This window comes from Loxodonta africana, chromosome 24 (genome assembly GCF_030014295.1).
Source record: "Loxodonta africana isolate mLoxAfr1 chromosome 24, mLoxAfr1.hap2, whole genome shotgun sequence".
Lineage (NCBI taxonomy): Eukaryota > Metazoa > Chordata > Mammalia > Proboscidea > Elephantidae > Loxodonta > Loxodonta africana.
In genome coordinates, this window is record NC_087365.1 from 16227331 (window position 1) to 16255257 (window position 27927).

At 41.7% G+C, this 27927-nt stretch overlaps 1 protein-coding gene across 1 annotated transcript in view; it reads right to left on the reverse strand.

Moving 5' to 3' along the window:
• SPTLC3 (serine palmitoyltransferase long chain base subunit 3) overlaps positions 1 to 27927 on the reverse strand; it is a 179058-nt gene that overhangs the window by 11325 nt on the left and 139806 nt on the right. Inside the window, 1 exon segment of the mRNA XM_003411470.4 lies at positions 665 to 800. Within this exon segment, the coding sequence (XP_003411518.3) occupies positions 665 to 800 (136 nt within the window).

Genomic DNA, 27927 nt, shown 5'->3' on the forward strand with positions numbered 1-27927 from the left:
CCTGTTGCTGTCAAGTTGATTCCAACTCACAGCGACCCTAAAGGACAGAGTAGAACTGTCCCTTGTGTTTCCAAGGAGCGCCTGGTGGATTTGAACTGCCGTTAAAATTGGGTGTTAATAGCATGAGCTTTAGAGTAAAATTAGGTTTGAGTTCATGTCTTGGTTCTACTACATCTTGACATGTATGACTAAAATGACTATGGGTAAGTTATTTAACTACTCTTAACCTCAGTTTCCTGATACTCAAAAGGAAAATGCCTGCCTTCCAGGATAGTCATGAGAATTCAATGGGAGAAATCAGAGAGCTTTTTACATGTTGGGAGAGACTTCAGGAATTCTCCCCGAGAAAGGTCTTGGGTCAGAATGAAGCCCGGGATAAATGTTCTGACCCCTTAATTTGCAGTTGAGGCCTAGAGACGTAAGAGAATTTCCAAAATTCACAGAGCCTGGAAAAAGTATCAGCGAGAAAAGTGAGCCTGGCACCTGATTCCCTTCTAATGAAAGCCACAGAAAGGCCCTGCTGATGGTCTGACAGGTGGCTTCTGAGGAGTTGTATGAGACCCCATTCAAAGGGCATCATCCAGTGCTTCTCTGGCATTGAGAGCACCATCTTAGCTAGATTTCCTGGGTTTTAGGTGTTATTCTGAGACCCTTGGATACTTACGCTATTTTGCCAGGCATATAAAGGAGCAGGGGAACAACAGGAGACTCCTCATTGCCATAAACAATGAATCCCATTTGTTTTAGCCTCTGTCTGAAGTATCTCGTGTTTTTTGCAAGTTGTTGTACTCTCTGCGTTCCTGAAAGGAAACAGGTATGAAATCCATCAGTTCCCACCAGGAAGAAGGAAATGAAGTTCAGGTCGACTAGGCAAGCATTTCTAAGTCTTTCTGTAGGCCCGGATCATTGGTTAGGAGGGGCTTGAAGACAGGGCAGGGAACTATCTCCTGTTGAGCAGGTTTGGGCTCTGATGCCCAGGTACTGTCATAAGCCGAGAAGGTAGGATCCAGGGGGATGCTGCTGCTAGGTGTACTGCTAGCAAGCAAAGCCAGGATGGGGTGGGGGTGGTCTGGCAGTAAGGAAGGTGAGGAACTATCATTTACTAGATACCTACTGTATACAGGCTCTGGACTAAGTGCTTTATAAACATTGACTTGGGAGAAGGTAATGAGACAAGAAGTCACACACACACATACAACATGCACACTCACACACACACATACACACAGTCATTAGAGGCTTTTTAGCAAGCTGGGCTGGCCCATTAGATTGCTCCTCATCTAAGTCTCTAATCAAAGGATTTTTCATTCAACCTGAGACCAGGGCTATTGTGTCAGCCCATTGGTAGTGGCAGAGTAATAAAGAGAAGGAAAGAGAGGGACTTCTGCTTTCCCCAGCTGGAAAAGATGACAAAAGGGCAAGCAAAGTATACGTGTTCACAGCAAGGTTACTAGTACTTCAGCTCTATCCTAAGTGTGTGATTTAGTGAGAGGGTCACACGTGTGATATGACAAAGTGATTTAAAGAGCCAAAAGAGTTCTGAAGACACCTGTCTACTCCAGTTCTCTACTTTTTGGCAGCTAAGTGAGTAATCAGCCAAAACAAGAGAGTGTTTGCTCACTGAGGAAGAATGAATATTATTGGACATTTGTGGGTGCTCTTTAGTTAAGGAAACTCATCAAGTATCAATGATTGCATTTGATGCAGAATTGCTATTTAGTAGGAATGAGATGGTACAGTTTTAGTGTTTGTCTTCGGCTGACCTCCATTTTGATTGGTCAGATTTCCATTCTAGCTTGTCAGAGCTCCTGCCTTATGGCTATTCAGTATTTTGAACACCTTCTATGGGTGTCTGTAACCTTCTAGATGGAAAATGGGCAAAAATGTCAGTAAACATGGTCATACAGCCCTTTCTTGGAGAGATGGTCCCAGGTTGTGCTTTGAGAAAGGGTTGAGCAGTGAACATCTCCTGCTCAGCATCCTTCCTCCAGGGAATTATTCAGGTAGCGTTGACCCTACCTTTCCTCTTTGCTATAGGGTAGCATCCTCTCAATTATTAGTTCAATGACGGAACCCAATCTGGCCACATTAGAGCCTTTCTTTCAGATATTCTGTGGGAAAAGTGTAAGCCTGAGGTAATCCTCAAGCTACATCTTTGCCGCCACATAGAGGAAGCCTGCTTGAGAATAATGCTGACTTAGAAGAAAGCCGAGGCACTAGACAGTGAGAGTCCCAATAGCATTATTTGAACCCTTGGGTCCAGCCACGCCTGAGTTAGTCTATCTTTTGGACTTCCCTGTTGTGTGATCCAATACATTTTTCATTTTCGCTACTTTGAGCTGGGTTTCTGCCACTTACGATCAAATGTGTCTCGAGTAATATAGGTAGCCACTAATTGGATCAGGTGGCCTTAAAAGGATAATATAATATCAACACCCACATAATAAATAGAGTGCACATATATGGAATGTCAACACTGTTATAAGAACTTAACATTTAATAATTATTTTTGTTCTCTCACAATGATTGTATGAGGTAGGTATTCTCATTCCATGTTATAGATGAAGATAAGCCAATTAACTTACCCAAGTTCACATAGTTGGTAAGTAGCAGAGTCAGAGTTTGAAATCAGCCTCTCAAGTTCTAGAATCTGTGCTATTAATCTCTACCCTATGGTGCTCTGCCCAATAGCAGCAATGGATGGCATCTGCCCAGGTAATAGCTGCTGGCTAGATTCTGATGAGAAACCAAAGCTGAGGGGAGATTGGCTGTACCAAATCAGTGGTTTCCAGGTTCTCGGTATTTAGAGAATCTCATTGCTCTGTCCCAACCAAACTTTGACCCAGGCATCAAAATTCTTCCTTCTTTTTTCATCCTCTCAAGCTCAATAAAACTCTTCTTACTGATAAATGTTTAACATCCAGAATATATAAAGAACTCTTACAACTTAACAACAAAAAGACATAGAATCCAATCAAAAAATGGATGAACACACATTTTACCAAAGAGGGTATATAACAGCCAACAAGAACATTAAAATATGCTCAATGTCATTAGTCATTAGGGAAATGCAAATCAAAACCACAATGAGCTATCACTTCACACCCACTAAGATGGCTATGATTAAAACAACGGGAAAACAACAGGTGTTGGTGAGGATGTAGAAAAATTGGAACCCTCATCCATTCTACTGGAATAACAAAATGGTTTTTTATAGCAGCTGTGGAAAACAGTTTGGCAGTTCCTTGAAAAGTTAAACATAATTGCCATATGATCTAGCAATTCTACTCCAAAGTAGATACCCAAAAAATTGAAAGCAGGAATGTAAACAGATACTTGTACACCAATGTTCATCGCAGCACTAGTCACAAGAGCCAAAAGACGGAAACATCCTAAATGCCCATCAACAGATGAATGGATAAAATGTGGTACAATAATTGACTATTACTCAGCCATAAAGAGGAAGGAAGTCCTCATACATTTACAACATGAATGAACCTTGAAAGCATCATGCTGAATAAAGTCAGTCAGTCACAAAGGGACAAATATTGTATATTCCCACTTATATAAATTATCTAGAATAGACGAGTGTATAGACACCAAAGTTTATTAGTTACCGGGGTGGGTAGGAGGAAGGGGGACAGGAAGACACAATGCTTAGGAGACACTGAACTTCTATTAAGGCTGATGGTATAATTTGTGACTGGATAAGGGTGATGGTTGAACAACATGATGAACATGTTAATGTTTCTGAATTGTGCATGTGAAGATCACTGAAATGTCAAATGTTTTGTTACATATATTGTTACCACAATAAAAAAACAGTAAGAAAAAAAGACTATGCTCGTTCTATATTTAAGGCTCAAATCCATTGAAAACTTTCAAACTCGCAATTTCTTAGAATAAAATTTCCTTTGCCACCACTAATTTTTGCAACCACGAAATTTATTTCCAAACTTATGGTTGTATATACTAATTTAACCACGAATCACTTTTTTTTGGTATTCAAAGATTATATATATAATCTTAGATTATGTATATGCAGCTAATTTATTAAAAGTATGTATACAAAGATAAAAACAAAAGAAACCAAACAAAAAAACCTCTTACCTCTGCCAGCTGTTAGGATCATAATTATACCAAATTTTTCCAGTAGAAGTTGTAAGGTTGAAGGCTAAGCAAGGCTTTTATCAGCCTCATAGTGTGAGGAGGTGAATAGGGCATCAAGGACTAGAGTCCTGTACCCACCAAAGGGGAGGCCTGGTGAGCTCTTTTCACTTCTGGGGTACCAGAAGGGCTGACCCCAAGAAGTAAGGTGAACCAGAAGTAGATAGGCCCCCACAGGACACTTTTTTTATCCAATCATCTGACAGTTTTCACTAGGCTCTATCACTACCAAAAGACCTCAGGTCTTCCTTCTAGAGTTTTCCATTGCTCATCAGAACCAAATAGACTTAACCTCTGTGGAATATTAATTGAGTTGACAACATATGCAGAGAAATGGAGATTTAGTTGAGTGGAACACCAGCCAGAGCAGGATGTTGAATACCCCAGTTGTCTAAGCTTGTTTTCTGTCACTACACTTCACTCAACCCCACCTTCAGAGAAAGATCCCTCCCCAACCCTACCATTTCAAGTAGGCAGGTTGTGATAGAGAAAACATCTGGCTTATTTTATTTTCTCTGGAAGGCTGACTTTTCAACCCCACCATCCTGGCCATAGCCAATTGATGAAGAATGCCCCGACCCAAGGGCCGTCCATTTGAGTGTTGGCCAGTAGTCATAAAGAGGTCAATCACAGGAACTTTGCCAAAGATATGATAAATATGAATTAAACCAATCAGATCCTCTTCCTGGTAGAGTGTGGATTTGAAAAATTTAGAGAGAACCAGCAATGGGTGTTAGGAGTAGAAATTGACAGCTGTGTAGGGAAAAGCAGAATCTATGAATCTACAGATGGAGGAAGCCATTGGTTAGTAGCAACTCTGGTAAATCATGAAGAAGAGAGGTAAGGCCACTTGGTAGTAAAAAGAACAGGAGAAATGGAAAAAGAGAAGAACTATAGTCTAGTTGGGGAGGCAGACATTAATCAAATAGTCACAAAAAGGAATATAAAATTGCAATGCTAACGAGCTCTGTAAAGGAGTATTATGTGGTTTATGACAGCCATATTAGAGAGATTGGACTCAGACTAAGGAAGGCAGGATACCATGAGTGAGCTGAGATCTTAAGGATGAGCAAGTGTTAACCAGAAAAAGAGCCAGAGGAGAGCATTCCAGGCACAGAAAAAGGTGCAGTGGTCTTGTTGTTTGTAGGAGGGCAGAGTCGTTGAGACCCAGGCAAGGTGTGGTTAAGTGTGGGGCAAAAGGAGACTGGAAACATCTTTCCAGTCAGATCATGTAGGACTATATTGGCCATTTTGAAATGCAGTTTTTACGGGTAAGGTAGGAGGTAGCATGTAGGGCAGGAGTGACATGATCAGGCTTATACATGGAAAAAAATTACTCTAATATCAGCTTAGAAGGCAGAATAGAAAGGGGCAAAGTGGAAACAGGGAATCCAGGTAGGATGCTGTTGTAGAAATTGGGTAAGAAGATGTCCTCTTGACTAGGGTGAAGGCAGTAAACATGGAGAGAAGAGCCTGAATGTGAGACACATTTAGGAGGTAAAGACAGACAGCAAGATCTAATGATTGATCCTGGGGAGAGTGAGAGGTAATGGTCAAGAATATTCCTATGCTTGTGGTTTGAACAACTTGATGAATGCTAATGCTATTCATAGCACCAGGCCAAATACACATGATCAGATTTGGAGATTATAAAGTCTGTCTTGTACAGGATGTCAAATGTGAGACAGATAAGTGGAACACTAAATATCAGAATCTGGAGATATGAATTTGTGGGCCATAAATAAAAAGAAAAAAAAAAGAAATTTTTTTCTTTTTATGTATATAGGTGGTAACTGAAGCACTGGGCATGGGTCAAGCTGAGGAAGAAGAAGGAAAAGGAAGGAAAAGAGAAGAGAGCAGGAATTAAAGAATCCAAGAATTAATGGTTGGAAAGAAGACAATAAGCTTATGGGAGTGGCCAAGACAAAACAGGAACATCCAAAGAGAAGACAAATCAGGAGATGCAATGGTATGCATTGGATTTATCAACATGGTGGTCATTGATAAATATTTTCTTTGGGCACCGCGGATGTGACTTTGGTTTTAAAGAAACAGGTAGATGCAAGTATGGTGTTCATATATCCTTTTCTTTTCCTACCCACCTCCTCCAAAAAAAAAAAGGTAAGCCCTCCCTACAAAAAACTCCAGATGTGCAACATGAATACAAGTAAGGAATCTGGAAAGCTGTAGAAACATCAGTGTAAATTTTCTTGCAGATATCGTCTTCTTAAAGTGTTTTGAAAAAAGAACTGTTTCATAACATGCTGCAGTGTCCCTTGGAAACTTGTATGTGTACAGAGAGTAGCTTATTTGGAGGACAGAACTAGAAATTAGGGAGGAGAATATTTGTCTTTATTTAAAAAGAAAAAAATTTCATCCATACATCAAAACTGTCCGTTTGGGGAGTGGAGAACATAAGGAGTAGGGGCAGGAGAAGAAGAAAAGGGCCAGGGGAAGGCTTGTTTTAAAGAAGGTTATTAAAACGAAGGCACAGATATACATCCCAGCCACCAAAATGTATTCCATATGGCCTGTCCCCTTTTGCGTTCAGCACTTTTGTTGATCCTTAGCTGCACAATGAACAGATGACTTCATCAGGCTGGGCCTGATGATTCTTACATGTTCCCCCTCAAAGACGAGAAGGATTTCCTGGCCTGAAAGTGCATGAATGACTTAAATTGCTTTTCCCAGTGGCATTATCTTTGCACTTGCCTGTAATGACTCATCTATCATTGGGCTGCCCAGCTACTTAATTGGCCCCGTCTGTCCCTTCTGGCTTGATTAACCCAAGTAACTGGATCACCAGCTAATGTCACCACTTCACTGCTTCTAGAGCCTTTGGAGACTTGACCAAATATCATAATATCAATCCTGGGGGCAGCTGATTTGTAAGAACTGTATGTTTTATTCTTGACCTGTTTTTCCTGTATTTGAACAATTTAGCACAGCATGGTTGACAAGCCATCATGACACACTCTGTGGTTACCCTCACATAGGTCACATAAATGCCTTTGAGGTCTTTTGTGTTGGCCAAGATACAGCTCCTCTCAATTACTCTATTGCTCACTCTTTAAAATTGTAAACATTCTCATAGTCTTGGAGGGCCAGAGGGCAAAGGGGAATTTGTACACATAAAATGCTCCTCATCTAGAGAGGATGTGGGTGATTTTATTAATTATGTTGTGCTTTGAGGTCCTTGCTTGAGGAGTGCTTTGTAAAAGTAAAAGGAATTATTTGCACTTGTATGGGAATGGACATGCCAGGGGCACCTGTGCACTTTGGAGATAAGACACTGTTGCCCCAGCTACGTCACCACACTCCAAGCCCCTAATTAAATAGCTTCTGATCCTCTGTCCAGATATTACATAGAAGATAGGGAAGGTCCCCACTGAAATGAATCAGTGAATGGGTCAGTCTCTTAGACTGTTGTTATTACCTGCTGTTGCATCTGCCCCGACTCATGGCTATCTCATGTAAAATAGGATGGAACTCTGTCCAGATCTGTGCCATTCCCATGATAAGTTACAGATCAGACTATGGTGATCCATAGGGTTTTCACTGGCTGGTTTTTGGAAGTAGATTACCAGGCGTTTCTTACAAGTCCATCTTATTCTGGATGCCCCATTGATACCTGTTCAGCGTCATAGCAACACACAAGCCTCCACTGATTGATGGTGGTAGCGGAGTATGAGACGCATTGGCTGGGAACTGAACTACCAGTGCCCCCAGTCTCAAAGGCAGGATTCCAGAGAGTTTATACAAGTGTTTATTTTGCCACATTTTGGTCCTCTGAGGAGGCTGTTGAGTGAAAAAAGAATAGGCTTTGGAGTTAAATGGACTAGGAATCAAATTTCATTTGGACAACTTAGGTTTTAAAAAATCTGTGTTTTATCTGTAAAATAGAGATAAATAAGCTTATCTCCTGGGAAAACTGGGAGAAGTAAAGGGGTTAATGCAGGAAATGGGTTTAATACAAAATGCTTCCTACTGTGCTGGCACGTGATAGGGTACTGAAAAGGTTACTTTGCTTTTTACATAGAACAGAGTCTCAACCTTGGTGGCACGTCAGAGTCATCTGGAGAGTTTTCCAAACTCTCTTGCCAGAATGCACCCCAGACCAATGAAAGGCAGATCTCTGAGTACGGGAGAAAACATCAGTCTTGGTTTCCACAGAGTGCAGCCAAGGAGACTTAGTGTCTCAGAAATAGCTGCTGTTACTGCTCCAAATCCAAGGTGACTGTACACATGGTGTTAGGTGCTTGATGCGTCCTGGTCAAACTATGCTCCTTGGTTGGGTGTGAAAAGTAAAAAGTGGGTATATTTCTTAGGTTTTTCCTCGGCATGATTCCATTCCAGCAGTTACTGAGCATTTGGGTTCTCAGAGAGCAGATTTTGAGGGGTGACCTGCTCCCCTGACAGCTAACTGCTCCAAAGGATCATTCAGCTTGAGATGAACCCACTGTCCACCTCACCCATCACGAGGGTGGATAAGGTCATGTATGAACCCATCAGCATGACTGCCAAAAGAACAAACAGATCTGTCTTGGAATAAGTACAACCAGAATGTTCCTTCCAAGCAAGGAAGGCAAGACTTCGTCTCACATACTTTGGACATGTCAGGAGGGACCAGTCCTGAAGGACATCATGCTTGGTAACGTAGAGGGTCAGTGAAAAGGAAGACCCTTAATGAGATGGATTGACACAGTGGCTGCAACAATGGGGTTAAGCACAACAACAATTGTGAGGATGGTGCAGGACCGGGCATTGTTTCACTCTGTTGTACATAGGGTTGCTATGAGTCAGAACTGACTCGATGGCACCTAACAATAACAACAACATGAACCAGTCAGTGCAGACAACCTGAATGTCACCATCTCATTAGTTCAGATTTCAAACTCTGCTGCTTAAGAGCTCTGCTAGGTTAACGGAGGCCACACATACTTTAACCTTCCCTCCAATGCTGTTAAAACAAAAACAGCTGGGGCAGGAGAAGGAAAACAAATAAAACACAAAGGGTCCCACTATAAAGCTTTGCAGTCCCCTAATAAAAACAATGGTCTGTGGCATTTCCAAAACTATGTTTGGGACAACTGAATCTCCAGAGGGCCAGAACGCATTATGGACAGTGGAGACTCCCAGAACGAGCTGTCACAAGTTAAAGAAAGAAAATTTCTACTCTGCCGAGTTGGCATGCAAAGAAAGAGAGGCATTTCCCCCATAAGACTAAGCGAAGGAGACGGATTTGATGACCTCATGGGCCAATACTACTGTCACGCTCCATTTTTTTCAGACTTTTCAAGCTCACTTTCTCACAGAGGAAACACGAATATGCCCAGTTGCCACAAGGTGACTTATTTTATTATTTCCTAGGCTTAAAAATGTACATACAGAAACACATACTGCTCACTCCCACCTCAAATTATTTAGCACACCAGCATGGTTGGAATAGTGATGGGATAGTCTAAAACCACACTTCTAGGCAGCAGTCCTTGGAAAATGTGGCCCTTCTCTTTAGAGATGGGAAGTACCCTTCCATAGAATGTTTCTTATGCTTTAAGTTGATCTTTCTGAAAAATTAACCCAAGGAAAATCAGATTGGTATGAAAGAATGCCTGCAGGGTCTAAGAGTGCCTAATTCCCTGCCTTTCCGCCTTCTCTGTCTGCCCCTGGCGTGAGGACCCATCCTGTGGGCAGCGGACGGGGGAGGGCGGGGGGAGTGATGGACAGAGGCCTTGGAGTAAATTTTCGACATGGCAGCAGGAACCCAGCGTCTGTTATTTTAAGCACTGGACACCAGACAGGACATTTTGTTTCCAACACACTCAGGGGCAGAGAGATCTCAGGAAAAGATCAAGAGGCTACAGGGCAGCAAAAGTCATAAGAATCACATTGGCAGTGACAAGCTTCCCAGGGGGATGGAGAAAACAGCGTTTGGAGTGGTTTGTGGAGAGGAACACATATTTTTATCAGGCACTGAAGCTATGCCTTTTGATGTCTAGATTCCAAGGTTACGGCATGTTTTATAGTCACATCCACATGTTCCAAGGACTCTCCTGGCAGTGCAGGCATACCATTGTGGAATGCACGGAGGAGCAGCTGGACATCGAGGGTGGATGGTGTCTGCACGGCCTGATCTCAAGGGCCTTGGGAACAGGCCCCTGCCTCCGCTTCTCCACCCACTGTTGCCATACACCTTTAGAGAGTTAATTCACAACGAGGGTTGGGAATGGACATCTAAATGGACATCTAATGTGTACCTACTATGAGCCAGAAACTGTGTTTTTTTTGGAGTCCCTGGATGATGCACATGGACAAATGGTTAATGTGCTCACTCGAGGTTCAAGTCCACCCAGAAGCACCTTGGGAGAAAGGCCTAGTGATCTACTTCTGAAAAGTCAGCCGCTGAAAACGCTATGGAGTGGGGTTCTACTCTGACACACGCAGGGTCACCATGAGTCAGGCAACAGGTTTTTGCAGATGAGGAAACTGAGGCTTGGAGGTCACTAATGCGCTACCCAGCTGACCTGGAAACTGGCCATGACTACAGGACTATCAAAGTTGGCTCTTTGGAAAGAAGTTGGCAAGTTCACTCATGATGATGTGTGAATTCCATGAGTCAAGAGTTTATACATTTCACAAATGAAAGGGAAGCACTAGGTACAGGAGCTGGGCCTGCTGATAAGGTAGGCATATCAGACAAAAAAAAAAAAATTCCGAGACTGTTTGGAAGGAAATTATCTAATAGGAGGCAAGGCAGATATCAAATAATATATAGTTGAAATATGTGACTATGAAGTGAAATAATTGAAATAAGCAGGCTTTTCATATAGTACTCCTTCACGGATATTTATAAAAGGAGTTGTAAGATTTAATATTAATTTGCATTTAAATATAGAGTGATATCTTAGTAGGTCACTAATTATGGAATTTTAGACATTTAAAAAGATACTTTAGGAAGAAAGGCCTGGTGAGCTTCTTCTGAAAATCAGCCAGTGAAATCCCTGTGTGTCACAACAGTCCAACTGACAACTGACCATGGGGATGGCAGAGGACCAGGCAGTGTTTAACTTCGTTGTGCATGGGGTTACCTTGAGTTAGGGGCCAATGCGACAGCAGCTAGTAACAACAACAATGAAGTAATTTGGGAGGCCTTCTGGGAACCTTATAAGTTAATGATTCTTAAGCAATTCTTTTCGATCACCTCATGGACATATGAAAACTGGACAGTGAATAAGAAAGACCAAAGAAGAATTAATGCCTATGAATTATGGTGTTGTTGAAGAGTATTGACTATATCACAGACTGGCAGAAGAACAAACAAATCTGTCTTGGAAGAAGTACAGTCAGAGTGCTCCTTAGAAGCAACGATGGTAAGACTTTATGTCATATACTTTTCACATGTTATCAGAAGGGACCAGTCCTTGGAGAAGGACATCATGCTTGGTAAGGTAGAGGGTCAGCAAAAAAGAGAAAGACCCTCAACGAGACGGATAGATACCGTGGCTGCAACAACGGGCTCAAACGTAAGAATGATTGTGCGGAGGGCGCAGGACTGGGCAGTGTTTCGTTCTGTGTACACAGGGTTGCTATGAGCGGGAACCAAATCAATGGTATCTAACAACAGCAACAACAAAGCAAGAGAACACACCAGAGTCTTCTGGGATTTTTTTTTTCCCCCTCAGAATTCATCCAGTAACTCTCTTTTTCCAGAGATTCTGCTCCAGAAGGACTGGGGTGGACCTTTTAGAAAATGTGTGAATAATTGCAGTGTGCATCCCCATTTAAGAACCACTGCACCAAGGCATAAATTATATTGTGGTTGTTGATTCTACAAAAATAGAAGATTGATCCTGAGGAATCAGGATATCAAAGTATTTTTATACTGAAGCAAAGGGTCTGTGTGTCAGGTTCCATCTGCCCCTTAATCTATAAACAAGCCACTAATCATCTCTGAGACTCAATTTACTAATCTGTTAAATGGGCATGATAATATGAGCTGCTCTACCTATTTCCTAGGACTTTTGGGAGGATGTTTAATTCAGCATATGTTTATTTAGTACCTGTTACAGGCAGGTGGGCTGTTGAGTTCAGTGGAGGATTAAAATGAGCATGTCTACTATTTTCAAGGGGCTTTTTCACAGTGGTTAAAAGCTCGGCTGCTAACCAAAAGTTTGGCAGTTCGAATCCACCAGCCACTCCTTAGAAAAACTATAGGGCAGTTCTGCTCTGTCCTATCAGATCTCTGTGAGTCTGAATTGACGGCAATGGGTTTCGTTTTTGTTTGTTTGTTATAGATGAGAAAAAAATAACAATCATAACAGAAGGTAGAAAATTTACTGCACCCACGTAGAGGTATGAAGAAGTGCTCTGGAAGTCTAGAGCAAGGACCTAGAGGTGGTAAGTTAATATGTTATGTACCTATGTTTGTAAAGGACTTGGGGGCAGGGTGGGTAATTTACTTGCCTGTAATGCTTAGATTACTGTCAAGAAAGAATCATGAGGTCAGATCTCTGAGAGCCATGAATACCACTCTAAGAGTTGTAATTTTTTTGGTGGGTAATGGGGAGCCATGACAGCACTGTGAGCAGATAAGTAAGATGTTTCAAAGGGTCTAAGGAGAAGAAGCTCATTGTATATAGCGCATGGATTGGTATGAGTGGAAGAGTGGAGGTGGCAAAACAAGTTACAAGGCCAGAGTGGTAACAAACGTTTGAAGTGGGTGAGAAGTATTATCAGCATCTCTTTCTATTTGTGGCAAGAAGGTAAAGGAGGTGGAAAAGGACAGGTCCTAGGCTGACTAACTGAGTTAATGGTGTTACATGAAAGCGTTCTGAGAAACAATGCAAATCAAAGTAGCCATCAGGAAGCCTTACCCGAAGCAGCTCCCTATATACTTGATACTTCTGAATTTCAAAGTATTTTCTAAAGAGGGTGCCCTGAAGAAGCCTCAGAGAGATGGGTGTGGGGAAACGCTGAGGGTGAGGTCTCGCAGGCAGAAGATCAAGCCCATCCCTCTGTCCCCACCTGCTTTGGCAAAGTGCTCAAAGACTTTCAAGCCCAATTCCCTGGGTTTAGAATCAGCTCTACTATCTTGGGCAAGGTATTTCATCTTTCTGTAACTCAGGTTCTTTATTTGAAAAATGCGGATAATGATAATAATAATGCCCATTTCATACTGCTATTATAAAAAAAAAAAACAGAGTGTCTGGCACACAATATGCCCTATATGAGTATTCATAAAAATTTTTAAGTGTATGTTTTATATAATGGACTTCTGTGTACATTTCATCTGAAAAAAAAATTATGGTTCAAAAATATTAAAAACCAGAAGTTCCTGAGTAGTGCAAATGGTTGATTGCTTGACTACTAGCAGAAAGGTTGATGGTTTGAACTTACCCAGAGGCACCTGGTGATCAGCTTCCAAAAGGTCATAACCTTGAAAACCCTATGAAGCAGCTCTACTCTGTACACATGGGGTCTCCATGAGTTGAAATTGAGTAGATAGCAAGTAACAACAATAATACAAAAACATTAAAAATCATTAATTTGAACTAAAGACTTGATTGCCTAACTTAGACCTGCTCTCTAAGGCTGGGCCCCTGTAAGAGATGTGACTAACCAATCTGGTTATCCTTGTCTGCTCTTTAGTCTTCTTGGCGCCTGGGACATTCTCACACCTTCCTATTTCCTAGAATTAAGTGTTCATCAAAATAATTTTCATTTTCAATGCTGAAGTTGAGGCAGATGATGACCGGGACTCTAACTACAAAAAGTTCCTCTATTTTATAAAGGGCTGAAAACTTTATGGGCATTAATGAGTAGTTAAGACCTAACTAGGTCCGGGCGCTTCCTGAAGAAGAGATTGGAAGAGAACGAGGGATTTGACACGAGGAAGATTCTCCATTGTGGGCTTTGAAAATGGAGGAGGCCATGTGGCAAGGAATGTGGGTGCCCTCTAGGAGGTGAGAGCCAGCAAGGAAATGGGGACCTCAGTCCTACCACCCAAATAACTGAATTTTGCCACAATCACATGAGCTTGGAAGAAGACTCAGAGTACTAGTTGAGAAGGCAGCTGGCTGCCACCTTGATTTCAGCCTTGTGAGAACTTGAAGAGAGAACATCTTGTGCCCAGACTCCTGGCTCAAGGAAATTGTGAGATAATAAGTGAGTGTTGTTTTAAGCCACTAAGTTTGTGGTAATTCGTTATGCACAAATGGAACACTAGCACATTCTTTCTAGCTCAGAGGGCATGCTGGGCTTCTCCAGGCACAAATCCACCTATCTTAGCCTTCCCTAGCTGTGGCTAGTGAGGTAGCTGGTTTTCTTAACAAACTTCTCCAAACAAGAGTGCCCCTGGGTATGGCATCCACTGCATTTAAGGTCTTTGCAGCTTAGCGGAAATGAGCCTGTGACTGGAAAAATGCCTCAATGATCTACAAAGACCAGTGTGGAACCCCAGCTCCCCTTACTCTTGAAGTCGTTGTAGACTCAATTGCTTTTTCCTTCTCCAGTTGTACTGACCCAGTGTGGGATTCTATGATGTTTCATCACAATGCCACTCCCCCCACCTCAGAGTCCTTCCACACAGGGGAAATAAACCTGAGGAGGAAGCTTCTACGGGACTCACGTTGTAAAAGGATATCTTGTTTGTACGTCAGGTGGAAGGAAGTGCCACACTATCCTTCCACCCTAATGCCACCTAAAAGACAAAAAGATTCTCTTTACATTCTTGTTAGGTACATTTTTTTTTAAAGCCTCTAAGCGAGTGCTGAATTTACTGAGCTGCCATAAAATTCCACCCTTGGCTGACTCTAAGGTGAAGGCAAACAAAGGGACAGAAGGGTGTAGAACACTTTGCTAGCCATTTCTTCACAACCAGGCAAACTTCCCCACCTAGCTAGAGCTCAGTTTGCTGGCTAATTTAGTGTTTACTAGAAAAACCCAAGTTGTCCTACATGTACTTAAGCAGCACAGGGCAGAGAGGCAATGACTGTCACCTTGCTTGCTAACCCAACTTTAGGCATGCACACACACACACACAGACACACACACGACCAGGTAGAATTTTTTTTTACCCCCCAGCACAGGTGATTAATCATGGATGGAGGCAGGCTCTCAGCTGAAAGCCAGCGGAGCGTAGCTCTCACCATCTGTTTTGCATTAGCTATTGCTGAAATGCCAGTGGCCTGAAACCATTTAGAAAACACAGCCCTGCATGCCCTCTGTCCCTTTCTCTGCCTCTCTCTGCATCTCCAGCTGGTTACCAAGTGCCAAATGTATTTAGGAAGCAGCAGCTAGCTCCTTCCTCATCAATGCCAGGGTCCTTCAACACTGGGGCCCCTCGGGTGATACATTCAAGGTAGCGTTCTCTGTGGACTCCTCTGGCATTCACTGAGGGACCAGGGAGGGACAGAAATAAGGACATTGCTGAGTTTGAGGGGAGAATCATTATAGGAGGCCGGTTTTGTATTCCTTGAATCCTCTGCTGAAATAGATGTTGAGAAACATAAGCTGACCTTTTAAAACTTAGTGTCTAATTATGCCCCCCCCCCCCCCCCGTCACAATCCTTTTTGGTGTTCCCAGTCTCTTCCTCAGAGAAGACCTAGAATTCTGAGTGACTATTAAATCTCAACCAGAACAGCAGGGTAAGTGTTATGATGAAGATGGAGCAGTGTGGTTTGTAGCCCCAAACACTGGGTGCTGAAGAAAGGCAACGTTTTACTAGAGCAGTTTGTAGCTGTTATCTCATATCAAATATCAACAGTGGGAAAGTGAGACAATTCCTCTCTTGAACGCTAATTGCTGTTATCCAGCATATTCGTTGCTTCTCCCCTCTCAAAGTCCTAAATCTTCCCACTTAGTCACTCCCATTTTTAAACCTATCAAATTCAAGTGTAAAAATATGTGTGCCCTATTCCAGGGAACAGAACAAAGGTCGAAGGTCACAGCTGGAAGGCTCTAGAGCCACTTTCTCCAAGCCCACTTTGGGTTAGAAGCAAGGGTCACTGCCTCACCTGCCAATGGCATGATACAATTTTACAAATGATCATGATGAATAAAGTAATCAATGCAAAAGGATTTAAAAACAAGGCATGGTTGTGTTTTTCTGTGAGAATGCACTATATTTTCACTCTCATTCTTTTACAGTTTATCTTAAGCTTTGTCTCCAGAAGGTAAAGAAAAAAATTATTCAGGGTCATAAATTAATGAAGTTAATTGAAAGAAATAGAAATTTTATTTAACTCTTAAAAAAAAAATCAGTGTTATGGCACAGAATGAATTATCTTAAGCAAATTTTCCCAATAGACAGAACCATAGAAGCCAACAGCTTTTATTGCTTCCAAAATGCTTAAAGTGATGAAATACTTAAAGTGATGTTGGGCAGGATCATATTTTCATACTAACTCAACTTTGATATGAGGTCTCCTCTCCAGTTTTATTTTTCTACCTGGGCTCAGAATCTTCTCTTGTGGCTGGTTCCTCAACTAGTCAAGGGCTGGGTGCAAATGTGATAAATATCAGAGGCTCAGTCCCCGTTCAAACCTGTTAGCTTGCTTTCAGTACTCTCCCCAAAGAAGGGAGTGTCCTAGAATAAACCCATCCAACTCATATAAGTAGTCTCAATGCCCATGTTTTTGAATTGCAATTTTCATTTTTCCGATAATGATGCCATTTTCTGTCCCGTCATATCCTCCCTTTCCAAAACGTATGTCTGTAATATCTGTAAGTATGTTATGATTTCCTACAGGATACATCCTCTCCTGTTCTGATCTGACTTCTGGAGCTGTTCATGTCATTTTAAGTTCTTCTGGGGAAGCATTATCTTCAGGGTCCCCTTTATGCCTCCAGAAAGTGCACAGCATGGGAATTTAGTGAAACAATAATTAAAATGACACCAATACCTGCCATCTGCCTGGGACTAAGTTTTGTGAAAAAGAAGGCAGAAGCAGTTGTAATAGAAGTCAGACTAGTAGCCTTGAGAGTCTCTATAAAAGGAAACGAGATCCGCCTTCAGTCTTTGTGATTTTATTTTTATTTTGTTCTTAGTTGCTTTTATCCTATTTCAAGTTAAGAGTTTATTTACTAAGTCAATAGGGAGAGACTGGGAAAGTGTCTAAAATATATAACGTCTTCCTAGAGCATATGTCCGTCAGAAAGTCTGGAGAATGAATGCCTTGGACTGAGGTTAAGTACTACGGCAAAGACTGGCTAAGCTATTCACCAAACCCACTTCCTCTTCCTAGTCATATAGTTAACTTAATTTCCCAGGCTCCTTTGTGGCTACACAAGGCCATGTGACTGAATTTGGCCAATGGAATGTGGGCAGAAATAAAATGTGTCTTTTCAGGCATGGCCCATGAAAACATCAACCCTGATCATTCATGCTCTTTACCCCTCTGGCAGAAAACTTGGAAGCCATATGTTGAAGCTGGAGGAGTCACAGATGGAAGGAAGCTGGGTTCCTGGAAGAGGAAGACTTACCCAGTAGGAACACTCATTTTGGGCATTATATGAGCAAAAAATAAATTTCTATTGAGGTGAACCACTGATTAGTTGGGGTTTGTCTGTTATAGCAACTAATTCATTTTAATTAATACAGATCATATACAGAAGGACACCACAGAAAACTTTCAAGAATTCAAAATACCTTTCCTTGCCTGTATGGTATAAAGGGAAACCCTAATTTTCTGTGGGAATTTTAGTATTTCAATCTCTCATTACTTGTCTCCAAGTAATGTCATGAGAACATGGAGTTTCCTGATTGAAAAAGACCATAAGTGCAAATCATCATTAAAATGGGGAGGGCAGGGAAGATGGAAAATACCATTTTAGATACTTAAGAATCAACTTACCTCCTCTATTTTAGAAATGCACTTCAACTCGGACAGAGAGGATTAGTTGGTGCCCAGTCCTCACTGATTACTACGTATAAAAAGTCAAATGCACTTTTGAATTTTGCATGGTGGCTCCCTAGAAAACCATAAGTGAGGGATTCAGCTAACTGTCTGGGTAATTAAAGGAAAAACTCCATATTTGCTTCTGCTGTTTGGGTAGCATTGGCTGAATTACTCACCTTACTCACTCACCTCTATATTTGATGGCGTCTAGACCTTAGTATGAAAAATGAAATCACTGCCTTGATTTCATTTTACTCGGATCCACAATCAACACCCATGGAAGCAGCAGTCAAGACATCAAAAGGCACATTGCATTGGGCAAATCTGTTGCAAAGAACCTCTTTCAAGTGTTGAAAAGCAAAGATGTCACTTTGAAGACTAAGGTGTGCCTGACCCAGGTCATGGTATTTTCAATTGCCTCATATGCATGCAAAAACTGGACAATGAATAAGGAAGACCAAGGAAGAGTTGATGCCTTTGAATTATAGTGTTGGTGAAGAATACTGAATATACCGAGAACTGCCAGAAGAACAGATCTGTCTTGGAAGAAGCACAGCCAGAATGCTCCTTAGAAGGGAGGATGCAGAGACTTTGTCTCATACTTTGGACATGTTATCAGGAGGGATCTGTCCCTGAAGAAGGACACCATGCTTGTAAAGCAGAGGGTCAGTGAAAAAGAGGAAGATCCTCAATGAGATGGACTGACATGGTGGCTGCAACAATGGGCTCAAACAGCAATGACTGAGAGGATGGTGCAGGACGGGGCAGTGTTTCGTTCTGTTGTACATGGGGTTTCTATGAGTCAGAGCTGACTTGATGGTACCTAGCAACAGCAGATCTTAGCACATGTAACGTAAAACCATCCATTTATCAAAAGAATAGAAAAGGAACCCTAGATTTGGGCCCATGCAAGCATTTACCCGTGAAGTGACTTTAACTCCAGTATTTGAAACAAAATAATTCTATAGGCAGCCTCCGAAGGAATGATGCTGAAATTGTTTGTAAATGATTGGATTCCAAGGCTTGTCCAGGAAATCTGCTTAGCCCCAAACCCAGTCATTCGGTACCCATTTTGTCATATATTTGGTGCCTAAGGTACAATTAATTAGCTAATCACTACCTATTTGGAGGGCTGGGTTTTCCAGGAAGGAGTGAAATAACATAATAGGAGGAAAAAAAAAACAAAAACAAAAAACCCCTGCGGAATACTGGAAGAGATAAGGGTGATTTTCTGACTAGGGCCATTGAGATAGGACTTACAAGGCTGAAAAAGGGTTTAGGAGATAAAGAAGTGGGTGCAATGGGTTGTGGGAAGAGATGAGAGTCTTCCAGACAGGAAATACCATGGGCATGCATTAACCTGTTGCTCTTGAATTGACTCCGACTCATAGCGACCCTATAGGACAGAGTAGAACTGCCCCATAGAGTTTCCAAGGAGTGCCTGGTAGATTTGAACTGCCAACCTTTTTTGTTAACAGATGTAGCTCTTAACCACTATGCCACCACGGTTTCTGAGCATGCAGTGAAAAAAAAAAAAAATTTCAGTAGGGAGGTGGAAATGCCTGGTGAGCAGCTGATAGGATGTAGCTCAAGCCAGTCAGTCAACAGGTACTGATTGAGTTTGGGAACAGTGTACCTGCCCTCATGGCCCGTAGGGGAGACAGACAATAAATAAGGAAGCAAATGCATAATCCCAGGTGGTAACAGTGCTACAAGAAAAAAAAAAAAAAAAAGATGCAGAACAAGGGAGCGAGTACCACAAGAGAAAGGGGGAGAGCTACTAGAAAGTGTAGTTAGGGATGGTTTCTCCAGGGGCACATTGAGGGTAAGGAGCACCCAGGGGCAATCTCTAAGTTGTGCCTCCCCGCTCCCAGCACACTTTCCAGATGAATAGATGTTTGATAGTGGCAACCATCAACAGAAAGGCCTTTCTCCCTCTTGTCTGGCTGCCTCAGTCAGGCGTCTTTCATATTTATGACACCTCAGAATATTATTTCATGCCTCTTCTGGTACCTCCTTGGACTTGCATCTGGGGGCAAGTGCCCCCTTTAGCCTCCTGCTTCCCCCCACAATGTCTTTAGGTCTCTCTGGGTTGGTGGCAGGAACTAGAACAGTCACTCTGACCTGAACCCCCATTATATGCTGTTCCGAGTCCAGATATAACCTGGGCTTCAAGTTTGGGCTCTGGGCCTGTCCTGAGAGATGAGCTGGTGCAGCAGAAAGAACAGGGGTACTGGAGTGTGGGCTGGGGGGGAGGGGTAAGGAAGGTCTTTGGGTGGGAGGGGTCAAGAATGAGGGAGGTCTGCAAGCCTCTAGGAAATCAGGAGCGTCCCCTATTGTCTTCTTTGATTTGAGGGAGAAATTCTCTCTTTTTTTGTAGGGCTGAGAAAATTTTTATCATTTCCAATTTTGCACTTATCTTTGTTTTTCAATAGATCTGGATTTCTTTAACAGAATATATACTCCCTCTTCTTTCATTTTTTCCTTTTTTGGGTAGAAATCAACAGTTATGTTTAGTCCCACAGATCTTCTCAGTGAGTAGAAGCAGGAATTTTGCCATTAAGAGACAGAATACTCCATTTTAATTTTAGAATAGGCAACGTCACCATTAATAGTGGCACTATATATAATATAATCAAACGTGGGTTAAAAAAGATCACTTCCTGTTCAGGAATAGTAGAGAGCTTAACCCTAGAGGATGATATTCAAAGGAAAAGAGAAGAGTAATTCCATTGGCTGGATAGCCTCATTCCCTAACCCTTCTCAAGGCAGCATGGTATATAAACAGAACTCTCAGGCCACGGTAACACGCTCCCCACAGATGGAATGTTTTGAACACTTCTCAAGTGATCCAAGAAACGAAACCTCAGAATGATTTGGTGTGAGGAGCCCTCTGTTGGTGAGCACTCTTCTTAATATCTCCTGCTCAGAACAGGAGCAGATAACATTTTTTTACTTTCTAAAGGCAAAGGAAGCCTGGCTTAAGGAAGAATTCCTTATACCCGCGCAATGGCCAAGGAAGGGCGTTTAGTTCTAATTTGCAGAATCAGTTTCCGTATCCTTCTCTTGTTGGCCTTCTTGCTGAAGTCCACCAAAATCTGGGTTTTCATGCTCTGATAGGCTTTTTTTTCTACACTGAAAGTGAAGAATTGAGGTAATCATCTGAATATCTAAGTTTGATTGATAATATCTGAGATGTTTGAGAAAGGATAACAGTAAAAGCATGACTATTTGTGTTCTCTTTTCGCAGCAAGAAATCCTGCGTACTGGATCCAGACAACATTAAATTAAAACAAAAATACTCCACTGTTGTTCCATCTAATCAAACTCCTTGAGCATCTTGTATAACCAACTGCTTTATTCTTGAAAGATCATAACTTGTCATTCTGCCTTAATTTTACCTTTAGTTCCCCCCAACTACAGACTATCCATACACATCCTCACCCAGAAACTCCTTCTGTTTAAGGGCAGAGAGGAGCCAGTGTGACTTTGAAGAAAAATAGAGAAATATATTTTTCCTAACTTTATCATTTAAGTATAAGAGATTTCATTAGCAATGATGCAGGTGTATTCTACTGAAAATGGATATTCTACATTAAGAATTGAAATTCTGTATGCATTCTCTCTTGTAAGTAAATTTCCTCTACTTATTTTCCTTCCTAGGCATTCTACTGGCCACCTGATTATATGTGGATCAAATATCTTCATGCATATGGTAGCAGAAAGTGGCTTTGTGGTCCAAAAAGTTGGTGATTACTGCACCAGGCCAGCACTGGAGTAACAACAGAAAGACGGTTGATGAATCACAGACATTGTTACTTTTTCTTTAGCCATTTTGGTGAAATAAGGGACGATTGAGCCAATGGAGCTATCCAAATTTAAGTACGGGCCTGTTAATTATAACTAGAATATTCCAAGAGTGTTCATGTCTTTGATTAAGTTTTGTATTAAAAAGATTGATTCTATACTATGAGTCGGAATCGACTCGACGGCACTGGGTCTGGGTGGGTATACAACAATTTTAAAAATATCCATGGATTTAGTTCTTCAGATAAATGAGTCTGCAGATCTAAAAACTGCCCACTGGCAAGGAGGAAAAGTAAGTGCTTGATAAGACATATAGTTGCTATTTCATTCTGATATGAACTTGAAAGCATAGCAAGAACTACAGTATCTCATATTCAATAGATGCATCAGGTTGAGCAGCCCTTCTTCTCTTAGATAAGTGCCGATATTATTTCAACTCAGTGACATCAAAATTGTGATAATCATGGCAGGAAAATGAGTAGCCAAAAGAAGGGGAATAATTACCGTATAAATTCAAGTAGACTTCACAGGTATTATAGGAAAAGCAATTCTTTCTAAGTTGAGGATATGAAACATTTTATTGTAAGTTATTCCCATTATACATCAATGCTTGGTGGTGTTGCCCACTGAGGATCTCATTTCTTGCTATACTGATTCTACCTATTGAAAATGCACTGAAGCGATACATAATTTAAATAAATACTATGAATACTACCTTGTCCATCCTAAGGGACAGGAATTATTAGAGAATTGTTGGTATCTGTGTCAGATACCTACTATCAAATCAAATAATATAATTAATGTTATGACCATGAGCTTTTAATGACTTTACACACTTCTAAAAGTTATATGAAAGCATAGGTTTAAGGGACAGCCTGTTTTGAGGCACATGCATTTCATAAAGGCAAAAAGGTCTTTGCTATTCTGATATCAAAGCACTTACAGGTGTTGAGGAGGGACATGGGAGATGCTTGCAGCAACCCACTCCCTAGGGTTGATGAATTACAGGGGTTTAAAGAAGTGGATCAAACTGTACAGAAACATAAAGGGATAATTAGGGATAGGTGCGTAATTTTTTTCAGCTATCAATGGCATTATAATTAGTATATGCAGTGAAACTTGTGGAACTTAACGGAACTGCCTTGTTTTTCTGAGTCTCACAAATTTTCCCCCTTTGACAGCATGCGGTTTACCACTTCCTATCACTCTCTATTAGTAGAAAATACTTGTGTTTTCCTTCTCTGACAGGTTTCCCCCTTACACAGGCTCTGACTTTCAAAGGTTTTACTGTAAAGGTAATGAACAAAACTAAACATGGACACAGGCAAAATTCCAAGGAAGCTGCTGACCTTGGCGATCAAGTCCAGTTGCTCAGGTGGCTGACATTAAGTGTTTAGGGATTGTGCTCAAGCTTTTTCATGAAAAGATAACCCTGGACAGATACTTTATCAGCATTCTGCATTACAGCAAATACACGACCAGTGGCTTAACGCATTTCTTGTCGACGCAACTTGAAAATATATATTGAAGGCCTACTATGTGTCAAGCACTAGTGATATAAAAACAATCGCTTCTAGCCATAAGAAATTCACAATCTTTTGGTGCCTGATGGGAGGGAAAGGATGACTACAAGGTCACTGCACAGCAGTGGTTTTCAAAGTGTGGTCCAGAGACCAGAAGCATCAGTGTCACCTGAGAGCTAGTTGGAAATGCAACAAGCATTTCTGAATCGGAAACGCTGGGGGTGGGGTCACCATCACTTCAGGTGATTCTGATGCAAGCTTAAGTCTGAGAACCATATTTACATATGAAGGAAAGAAAGCAAGTGAAGGCTCTTATGCAAGGGGAAAAGTAAAAAGGACAGAAGGTGGAATTTTGGAAAATATAGAGAAAGGAGACCTAGGAGAAAAGGCGGAGGCAGAACAGACAGAACAATAAGAGAAAAACTGGAAAAAGAAGAGCATCTCCATGAATACGAGAAGATCATTTCAAAGAGAGAGAATGGTGACCAGTAGACATGCACTGCACAGAGGTCAAGTTAAATCTGACTGGATGAGAGGCAATTGAGTAGGTGGACAGGAGTGACCTTGAAGAAGCAGTGTCCATGGAGCAAAGGGGTAGAGAACAGGCTGGAGGAGTGAAACACTGAGCAGGAAATGAGTTGGAAGCAGGGGGAAGAGGCCCCTCTTTTGAGAAGGTTTGCAGGAATGGCAGGGATGAGATTCAGTGACTGTTTAAAGAGGAAGAAGGGGTAAGGGAAGGCTTTTTAGGAGAGTAAATTGGACAAGTTCATGGTTCAGAAAAGGGACCAGTGCCTTTAGAAGGTGGAAAGAAAAGGGAGAGATTCGAGAACAGAGAGCTAAAGGAGAAAGGATTGTTCATTTGCTTAAACAAGGGGGAAAGAAAGATTCAATAATTCAACAAATATTTGTTGAGAATTTATACTTGCCAGGCACTGTTCTTGGTGCAATGAATAAAATTGCAAAATACTTGTTCTCCTGAAGTTTATATTCTAGTGAGGGAAGACAAAGAGTAAGAAGATACATATATAATTTGTCAGGCGACCTTGAATGCTATGAAGAAGACACAGCAAGGTGAAGGGATCAGAAGCACAAGGTGCGGTATTTAGGATAGGGAGGCTTCCCAATAAGGCTCAATTTGAGCAGATGCCAAAGAGAAGTGAGCCAGTGGATTGCGCAGATATTGCTCAGTGCTGGAGGGACCAACAAATGCAAAGGCCCTTTAGCAGGAACTGTGCTGTGTGTTTTAGAACAAGTGAGGAGGTCAGCTGTCTGGAGTGGACTGAGCAAGGGAATGGCAGAAAATATGGGGGACTGTATCATGAGAAGCCTTGAAAGATACAGTTTGGGTTCTACTTTGAGTAAGAGGAGAAGATAGAAATTTCTGAGCAGAGGGATGACATGGTCTGAGTTACATTTTTTTAAAGATGATTCTGGCTGCTGTGTGGAGAAGAAGTTATAAAAAGTCAAGAATAGAAGTAGGGAGAATAGCCAGGAGGCTGCTCTATTCATCTAAGTGGAAGTTGATGGAAGTGGTGGTGGAGATGGGGAGACATGACCAGATTCTAGATATACATCAAAAGAATTGCTGCAGGATTTGCTGGTGGAGTATGTGTAAGGTCTGAGAGAAGAGAAAAATTCAAGATGGATAAAAGCCATTGAAAAAATTGGAGGTGGAAGGGAAGAAAGTAGAGGAGTTAAAAATAATAGTTACTGTTAACCTTTATTGAGTGATTACTATGTATCAACCAGAATGCTCCTTAGAAGTGAGGATGGAGAGACTATGACTTGCTTATATTGGACACATCATCAGGAAAGAGCTAGAAAGGGAGATCATGTTTGGTAGAGGGCCAGCAAAAATGACGTAAACCCTCAATGAGATGGGTTGACACAATAACCAAAACAATGGACTCAAATATACCAACAGTCGTGAAGGTGGCACAGGATGGGGCAATGTTTCCTTTTGTTATATACAAGGTCAGCACCATGAATCAGTGCCAAGTCGACGGCAGCTAACACCAACAATAAAACTATCTATCAGGCATTGGGCTAAGGTCATTATATACGTGTGTGTGTATATATACATGTAATACATCATTTAGCCCTCACTACAGCCTCAATTTATAAGGAAGGAACTGAGGTTAGTCATCTTGGATTGGAACTAGCAGTCATGGGACTAGCAAGTGGAATACTGGGGACCCGTTCCCATGTGGTCCGGCACACACCCTTAACCATCCACACGATATAACCTCTGTTTTCTTTGTAAAGGAGAAGGTTACCCAGAGTTAGGGAAAAGGGGGGAAGGCAGGGCCAAGATTGGGAGTTCAAAGAGAATATTGACTGATTAATAGAGATTTAAAAAAAATAATAGCAAGATAGCTGTTGACAATGCTTTCTTTAGGGCAGACATTTGTATGGCTTGGGGCTCACTCTCCTGTGGTTGCTCATGCCATGTTTAGATGAAGAAAATGACCAAGCAACAATCATTTTGGACCTTTTCAAAAGTGATTCCAATCACTGAGAGGCCCAATAGCTCAGTAGTCCTTTCAGCTGCCACAGTGGGTGTGGAGCTGATTGCCGGCTCCCAGTCCTATGACATAAACATCCCTGCGATCTTATGTAGCATAAACACTGACCTGAAATCTAGCAGGCCGGTGAGACGGAAGTTGAATCATGACATATTTATTAAGCTGAGCACTGGGTTTGACACTCATAGGAACGCCAAATTAATTCAAGACACATTTCTTGCCCTTCAGGGGCTTACAGCATTGGTTTGGTCAAGGGGACCACCCAGCATCCATTAGGATGGAGAAATCAAATCTCCACTTTGGGCTTGCTGTACCGCATGGAGTGACAGGCCAGGAGATGAAAAGGGCCTCGGTGCATGTGGAGTACGTGTACAGCTCCGGCTCTCGGCCTGTGTGCGTTGGCTCTGTGAGCAGCCCGGCTGCAGGGGGAAGGTGGCTGTTTGTGCATAAACATTGTCATTTCACTGGGACTGCTATTTCATCTTAGAACTTTGGCATCAAAGGAGCACTGACCTTATTCCCGTAGCTTGCCTTTCTTTGAAGCGTATGGCTTTGCATTGCAGATTAAAGTGAAGACATTCATCAAGGAACAGATCTGGCCAACCGCTCTCCAATCTGAACTCAAAACAAAGCCTTCAAAGGCTCCAATCACAGTTGCAGCCAGTGGGCCTGGGATGAAGGCTCAGAGCTGGTCTCCTTTTTCTCAGACCCCGTAAAGCAGCTCTCACATGACTACAGTGCATCACTTTGAGCTTTGGGCAACTTTACCCTGAAAGCCAGTTTATCTAAGCAGAACGGGGTGAGCTAATATAGTCCTCCCAACCTGGCTGCTTTATTTAAAGCAGGCATTGTCGTAAATGAGGTCTGCGTGATAATTCACTGTGTGCCTTTGAATTCTTCAAAAGATGTATCACGCCGGTCTACCTGAAAGCTGGCTCATGATTCTATCAATTTTCTTTTCTACTATTGTTCATGCCTTTGAAAAGAAATTGTGCTGTCTTTCTCACCGGTTCTCTGATCTTTGCTCTAAGAAAACATACTGTACATGTAGCATTCTCTGTTATTATTATTGCTTTTTTTCTAAAGTGACAAGAAGAAGAAAGTGAGAAACTTTAACTGGGATGTTAAATAAAGTAAAAAAATAATTCTGTAATTATAAGGCTACAACAGAGGATGAAGAAAATGCTTCCCCCCAAAATTGGTAATAGATGACCGACCAGCCAAGGACAAGCTATTATATCTTTAAATCTTTCTGCATGTCTTTAGCTGTGATAGAATGAACAGAGCGAGTTCTGTCTGTGAAGAGGTGACAAGCGAATCCAGAGGAGGGAAGGCAATGACTGTAAAGTTGGGACCATTTAAATCAACTGATTCTGCTAATATATACATGAAAAGGTTTAAGAAATCAGTGAAAATCCTTGTTGAGACATAGGCTAATTTTCAGAATAACATTTCTCTAGTCACTTATCTTTAAAATAAGATTAAAGGATAAGACTGGATGTTACAGGTCAATGAACTTATTAACTTGTACTTTGGCTTAAATCGCCAACTGATTTTCAGTTAAATGCTTGAAGTTTAAGAAGGTATTCATATGGCTTTGTGAGAAGACACTGGTTTCAGATCAGCAGGAAGGCGCTCAAGTAGGAATGGATACAGCTCCGTTTCTAGCATCACTTTTAAGAAGGTTGAAAGAGACTTGCTTACCCAATATTCATGTTCTCCCTTAATTTGCCTACCCTCCCGTGGGAATTGCTATGTAATTGGTTTTTAACCAATGGGCTGTAAGCAGGGTAGCAAGTGTCACTTTGAAACTGATGATGCTGTCTTTCTTTCTCCATCCTGGTGACCATCATAGAGGCTATGAGTTGAGATGGCTGAGCCTCAAGCTAGAAGCAACCAGAGTTCCCACCCCCATGAAGGCGAGCTGCACCGAGAGTTGTCTGATTCTATGAGACTTGGTGCATACAAGAGATAAACCTTGGTTACGTTAAGCCACTGAGATTTCT